We start from the raw sequence: 7,608 nt of genomic DNA, 5'->3' as shown, positions 1-7,608 counted from the left end.
GTAATCTTACATCCTATGAATATAAACTTTACTGGTTAAATATAAAAAAATTAAAGTCTTTTGGTTGGTATCTGTCGTCTTGCAAATCTGGAAATGAGGCCGTGTCTTGAACAAGATCCTCCTGTTACATTATGGTGATGCATCGTTTGCACAATGTTTAGAAATGAAGCAAGAATGCCAATATTTTATCGACAAAAGACTGTACTTTGAACCACAGCATGTTTTTACAAAAAGGCACAGGACCTCACAAAATTTAATATGTGAAACTCATTTTGTTGACAAATTTTGTTTTTGCATCTAATGTAAAACCAAGTACAATTTAATTTTAAGGTCATTGCACTGAATGCACCCTCAGGTTCAAAATTTGTTTACTTTGAAACAGAACATCACACATTTTCCCAATCCGTTCATGTCTTAAGGGTGTTTCACTGTAAATAACAACAACCAGTTCACCGTCTTTGAAAACACAAGCAGTGCTCGACTTTGCACTCGGTGTCAATATGGCTCTGTGGCAAAAAAAAATAAAGCAGCAGCTTCAGATGAAATAAAATCATGGCCAGGGAGCATTCATTTCAGTTTTCTTTAAAAACAAGTGCACAGAGACACATTTCATTCAAGCATTCATCCGGCACTACTTCAATCCATTTTTCTCCCACAGCATTTATCTAATCCTCCTCTTTTCCTCCTGTTTTGCTCAGCTGTTTAAAAAATGGAAAAAATAAACCTTGTTAAGATCACAAACTGAACTGAAAAGTGCATAATGTCTACTGAAAATAGAACTATAGAGTTGTAATATTGATATTATATTAAATATATACAATACTGTGCAAAAGTCTTTGGCCACCACCACCAGACTTGTTGTTTTAAAAGTTTTAATGTTTTATTTTTCAATCTATTTTATAAAGATACAAACAGAAAATACAGGAAATATGTATAAAAAAAAAAAAAAAAAACCATTTTCAGGACTAAATGTCTTTTTTTAGGCATTGCCTGTGTTTAGTGTGACCTCTCTTGGCACTAAACACACCTTGAGCGTTTTTGAGCAGAATGAATTAAAAAGACTAGTTTCTTTAAAATTAGAAATTAGGATTTAATTTTATTTAGGTTTAAGAGATCCTGCAGTTTCCTGCCATTGCCAAAGTATTTTTAATACTATATACACATTTTCTGTATTTTCTGGATGTATTGCATTAAAGAGACTGAGAAACTTATATATATATATATATATATATAAAATCACTATAACACTGCAAAAACAATACATTTAATTCTAGCATGGGGGCCTAAGACTTTTTATACAATTATATAAAAAAATTAAAAAATAATAAAATGCTTACATGCTGTTTGTTGGCAAATATGAACATATTATCAGGATGCACATGGAAAAAGGAGAAACATATGTTGCAATAATTCAGAAAAGAACTATAAATATATTTGTACAAGTTATTATCTTATACTTATAATGTACCTTAATAACATCTATCCAGTTCCATCCTCTCGGTAGCTCTCCTTTGTTATCTGTTTATTGGAAAAAAAAAAGTAATTTCACATCAGCGTGCATTCAATAACATCCAGTGGTTTTGAAATACAACACTATGGGACAACAAAACATCAGCTGCTTTAAACTAAATAATGCTCACCTGTTCTTCCAATCAGTTTCCGCTTCTGTGCTTTGGTTAGTTGCTCTTTCTTTTCTTTTTTCTTACTGACAGCATTGGAATTATTCAGAATATCACTGTTGGATATCACAGTCTGAGAGACAGTACACAGAGCTGTTACATGTAGTCCTAAACAATCCTACTGCAGAGAGGCTGCATCCATAGTTATATACTTTTTCAAAAGCTACAAAACAAAAAATAAAAAAGCTTATTTAAAGCTTCATTTAATCATTCCAAAGTATGTGGAACTTCTCAGGGATTAAAACAGAAAACAGTTTGTGTGTAACAATACACACCACAGCAGATGTCACAGGCTGGTGGTTTTCCATAAGTGTTTCTCTGTTCTCTTTGGCCCACTCAAAGAGTGTGTACATCATGGCAGTGCCCAGGTTGGCCTCTACCTGCTCACCCATCTTTGAGAGGATGTACTGCTTTGTCTCCGTGGATCTAAAAATAAATGTACATTTGATTTAATAGTGCAAAGTGCATTAACTTTTCATTACATTTCAATTGCTTTTCTAGATCAGGGGTTTTCAAAATGAGGTTCGTAAAATAATTTGCAATAAATTATATAATAATGTTGCATTATTAAGAAGGGGATATTTATATCCAAGAATAATGTTAGTTTAGCTACTGTTGATTTTATGGTAGCTTTTAAAGGTCACGTTCTTCCTGATCCCATTTTTTAAACCCTAGTTAGTGTTTAATGTTGCTATAATAGCATAAATAATACCTGTAAGATGATAAAGCTTAAAGTTTACTGCCAGGAGATATATTTTCTTTAAAAGAATTCCTTTTTCAAAAGCCTACAGCAAACAGCCGGTTTGGACTACAGCCCTCTATTTCCTGCTTTAATGACGCCAGTAAAACAGTTTGTTGACTCCGCCCACGAATACATCAGTCAGCTCAAACGGCTCTGCTAAGCTAAGCTGCTATCGAATCACAACGCACTAAACAAACTACACAATCAGAACTCGATATGTATTTCTAAAGGAGGGACTTCATAGAACAAGGAAGACATCAGCCTGTTTTTAGGACAGTAAAAACAACGCTATACAGATAAGTAAATTGTGTGAAAAATACCGCTTTTTTTACACCTGAAACATGAACACATCTTATATTGCGCACTGTAAACACAATCAAAGATTCAAAAACACAGAAAGAACGGGAGCTTTAAGATAATTTAAAAAGAATAACTTTTTAAGTCCAAATAAAAGCTTAGTGTTGGAATTTTAAAGGAATAGTCTATCCCTTTTCCATATTAAACTATGTTATTAAGAGTTGATACATACCTCTATCATCTTAGTGCGTGCACGTAAGCGCTGTGGCGCGCAGCGACACTTCGATAGCATTTAGCTTAGCCCCATTCATTCAATGGTACCAAACAGTTAGAAGTGACCAAACACATCAACGTTTTTCCGATTTAAGACGAGTAGTTATATGAGCAAGTACGGTGGCACAAAATAAAACGTAGCGCTTTTCTAAGCGGATTTAAAAGGGTAACTATATTGTATGGCGGAATAGCACTTTTGGGAGTACTTCAACTCGGCGCAGTAACACTCTCCCTCTCATTATGAGAAAAGCGCTACGTTTTAATTTTGTGCCACCATACTTGCTCGTATAACTACTCATCATAAATAGGAAAAACGTTGATGTGTTTGGTCACTTCTAACTTGATCTCTGTTTGGTACCATTGAATGTATGGGGCTAAGCTAAATGCTATCAAAGTGTCGCCACGCGCCACAGCGCTTACAGGCACGCACAAAGATGATAGAGGTATGTATCAACTCTTCTTAGTTAAGGTAATAACATAGTTTAATGTAGAAAATGAATAGACTATTCCTTTAAGGTGGTCCTTGGAAAATTTTCTTCACTGTAAGGGGTCCCTGGCTGCAAAAAGTTTGAGAACCCCTGTTCTAGACGACTGATATGACTTGAGATTTAAAGGGATAGTTCACCCAAAAATGAAAATTCAGTCATCATTTACTCACCGTCATGTTGTGACAAACCAGTATAAATGTCTTTGTGTTGATGAACATAAAGGAAGTTATTTTGAGAAATGTTTGTTACCAAACCATTAATGGAACCCATTCACTTCCACACTAGGAAAAAAGAATACCATTGAAGTGAATATGGTCCACGAACGGTTTGGTTACAAACATTTCTCTAAATTTCTTCCTTTGTGTTTATCAGAACAACAAAATGTTTACAGGTTTGTAACAACATGAGAGTGAGAAAAAGATGACAGAATTTTCATTTTTGGGTGAACTATCCCTTAATCTTATGCATTTAATCTCAATACAACATATTTAAGGCCCTCTACCTACTGCTACAAAATGCACAGTTAAATCGGGCTTATGAAAGGCAACCTTGGAAAAAAATGAGTGGATGGTACAAAAACTACTAGGAATATTTTGAATAGATATATCAAAATATTTTAGACCAGAAAGCTTAAAGCAGCGTTTATGTGTACTACTTACAATCTGTTGTTGAAAAAAGTTTCTAATGATATTTGTGGTGCAGTTTCAGGATAAGTTTCTGGCCATGACACTTCTACCATAAATGATTTGGAGTCATCAAGATCTCCTACCTGGGAATAACAAGAGAGACAAACAATACATTAAATCAAATTCACAGTTAACAGAAAGCTGAAGCACAATTTTTACACCCCTTTTTGCTGAGATACATGTCAATGCCTGTAGTTGGGATTGAGATATGATGAAATGTAGTTCATACCCTAAACTGAAAGGAAACTGGGCTCAGCTCCTTAAAGCAGTCATCTCCTTCATATATTGACTGCAGAGCCTCCAGCTCCATCTGCAATGAAAAAGTGTGGGTTATATTTAGTGATGCACCGATGTATCGGCCGCCGATATTTATCGGCCGATTTTTGATGAATTTGAAACCATCGGTATATCGGCAATAGCACAAAGAAAGGCCGATACCGATTGTTTATTAATTAACTAAAATATAAAGAAATCCATTATATGTAAAAAATGAGTTAATGTTGTTAATAAAATAAATGCTAAATAGCAAAAACCACCTTTGAAGGTTGTCATGCTGTCTTCTTATATTTGTTTTAGCTTAATTTGTGCCTCTCTTATTATGTTGGTCAGTTGAATGTTAATTAGATCCAATCCGTGTTCAGGTAAAAATAATTTGATGCAGAAATAAACTAGCTAATAGACCAACTGTTTAGTATTGTATACAAGTGTTTAATATCGGTATCGGCATCGGTATCGGCAAGAAGTTGTCTGTTTAAATCGGTATCGGCCCAAAACAATTCTATTGGTGCATCCCTAGTTATATTACTAATATCCAAGTTACCAAAGTACCTTAAATGGCATTTTGGGAAGGTACAGTATCTTACATCAATATTTACACATCATAACAAGAGAAACTAGTTACAGTCAAATATGGTTGACATGATTTTCATTAACCTCCTAATACCAGGTTGTCCACATTTTGTTTTTGTTTGCACCATAATACTTAATGCTGTGTAACTGGAACCTGTTGTACACAAATGTGGACAATTACACTGTTTCATGTTCAAAGAAAAACATTTGGTTATTATATTTATTGGGTCTTCCTAACCCCAAAAAAGCTGGAAGAAATCTGAAAAAAAAGACAAACCAAAGCTCGGGTCTTAGGAGGTTAAGCTTGTAATAGATAAAAGATAAAAGACAGAAAACGGTATATTGTAATAAATGGGCATCTTTTAGCATTTGAGACATCTACTGTTAGACATGTGTGTTAGCATTAGCTGTATCCGGCTCACCTCCTGGTCTTCATTGGCAGTCATGTTTTCCACTTCCGCCAACACTTTGAACAGCAACACTGTACAGGCGGATTGTTCCTAAACAACTTTTAAACTAATGTTATGACCAACATGCTGTTTGGATGCTAATCGGTACTCAGCCTATTCTTCAACACTCACCAGTCCAAACCACAGTGAAGAGACATAGAGTGCCACCTACAGGCCTGGAGGACAAAATAACATTCAATAAAGATGTAACGCACATAAACATGCCCTAGATGGCGACAGGGTCTCATTTTGGGTACGTGAATTGGCAAGGACTTTTGTGTTTCGTGTTTAGTTCATTTAAAGACATAAAAATTAACCATCTGAATTTATGAGAATACGAATCCTCATTTCAAACGTTTTAAATACAAACTGCTTGAAAAACCTTTTCACTGCCAATGCAATACGCAATACATGACGAATGCATATGCAGAACAATGAAATCAGATTACGAAAATTAACAATGGTTTAACTATATTTTAAAACACGATTACTATGGTAAACAAGGTTACCATTAATTAACCATGGTTTTGTTACAGTAACCATAGTTTAACCATGTTTTTGTAGTTACAAAATATAGACTTTTAGTTTAATATAAAAAATGTATTTTCATAATTTTCCGTTTATGCTAAATTGTTTTGGTTATTTTGTTTCTGTCCCACTGGCTGCTTTTATCTCATCTTCCATCCCTTACGAAATTTAGTTTTTTTGTAAAATTGTAGTAACCATTGTTTTTTTGGTGTACTGATTACTATCAGCAAAACCATGGTTTTACTACAGTAACCATGTTTTCTTTTAACTGTAGTAAAACCATGGTTCATTTTCTTAAGGAATACCACTCACTATGATTTGTGAAAGTTAATAGAGAGCTAATCTGCTTTTTAGTTATAAAATCAAGATAATGCTTTATTAAAAATTGTACATTACAATTTATTTGAAGCGCATCACTTCATATATTTATCATTTGCATTTTTATTGATCAAATTCATTACACGCATAATTTAACCAGAACAATAACAAAGGACTTTTGAACCTTTTAGTTCACATTTACATAGTAATCATGAAACAGTGTGGTTCACTGTCAGAGCTCATTTAGGCTCTCCATGTAAAGACTCACAGCACCCTGAATGTTGATTATTTTCATTCATTTACATGTGGGACTCTCAACAAGAATTTGGGTCAAAGACTTCCTCGTTGAATCAAGATTAAAACTCTCTCATCAAACCTGCCTTCGTTTTAAAACCACAGTGAGGTGCACAAAAAAATCAGGGGCAGAAGATCATATCCTTGCTCATATCTGACAGCCAACAGCCAAATTACCTGCAGGGAAGATTTACTGTTGTAATTTTAGATCCATTTCTCCACCAGAACTCTACAAGCTCCTCCATTAGACAAGCCATTCAAAAATGAGTTTATGAAAGACACAACTCAGGGTCAAGAATAAATAATTTATCATCTGTCCGCAAATGCAATATTTATCATATACCTTCATTGGGCTAAAGGCTCTCTGAATACAGTGGCACGAGCTGAGGAGATTGGATATTGCTTCTCACTGATCTGAATCCACTGTTCTAGTATCCTGCAGGTTCGGCTGTGAATTTCAAACTGGGTAAACTAAACACTAAAACACTTACATAAATAATCTTAATTCATGTACTTTCACACTTCATGTGCGATTTACAGTCCCAGCGTTTAAAACACCAAAATTAAAGTTTTTTCACACTGCGCACTGTAATCTGAGTAGTCTTTGTGGTAAGGGATGAAAGGAGGCCTCAGACACATGCAGTAAAGTAAATGCCTTTTCAATGGCACACCACCCTCCACAAACACTGTTACATGCATTAACTCTGAGCATTAGGGGATCCTAATTCAGTTCAGCGGCTTGTTATTCTTTCCCAAAGCATACGTGGCAGGCTACATGGTGCCATGAAGCCAAAAGTACTGTAGGCCTATCAGACATTGTGTTTCTTTAGGCAAAAGAGTACCGGCATCAAGCCAAAGCTTTAACTTTTATAGTTTAAATCACAGCTTGACCTGAATGTCTTCTTGGCTCTATCGGTTTTACAAAGTTGCAGGAGGCCTATTGTGTTCAAGTTGTAAACTATTTGCATGATGATTTTGATGGGACTGAACTGTTTAAAGGCTAAT

At 34.8% G+C, this 7,608-nt stretch overlaps 1 protein-coding gene across 1 annotated transcript; it reads right to left on the bottom strand.

The window, feature by feature from the left end:
- Nucleotides 1-170: 170 nt before the first annotated feature.
- On the bottom strand, nucleotides 171-5,623 carry rwdd (RWD domain containing 4). The gene is made up of 7 exons (XM_065289021.2): nucleotides 5,437-5,623; nucleotides 4,395-4,475; nucleotides 4,139-4,248; nucleotides 1,955-2,105; nucleotides 1,641-1,752; nucleotides 1,338-1,518; nucleotides 171-698 (listed from the first exon to the last, which is right to left on the bottom strand). The coding sequence occupies exons 1-6, from the start codon at nucleotides 5,458-5,460 to the stop codon at nucleotides 1,412-1,414; spliced, it is 585 nt and encodes a 194-aa protein (XP_065145093.1). The 5' UTR covers nucleotides 5,461-5,623; the 3' UTR covers nucleotides 171-698; nucleotides 1,338-1,411.
- Between the last annotated feature and the right edge of the window lie 1,985 nt (nucleotides 5,624-7,608).

This window comes from Paramisgurnus dabryanus, chromosome 2 (genome assembly GCF_030506205.2).
Source record: "Paramisgurnus dabryanus chromosome 2, PD_genome_1.1, whole genome shotgun sequence".
Lineage (NCBI taxonomy): Eukaryota > Metazoa > Chordata > Actinopteri > Cypriniformes > Cobitidae > Paramisgurnus > Paramisgurnus dabryanus.
The sequence above is the reverse complement of the archived record's forward strand: the minus strand, read 5'-3'. Positions and strand labels throughout refer to the sequence as shown.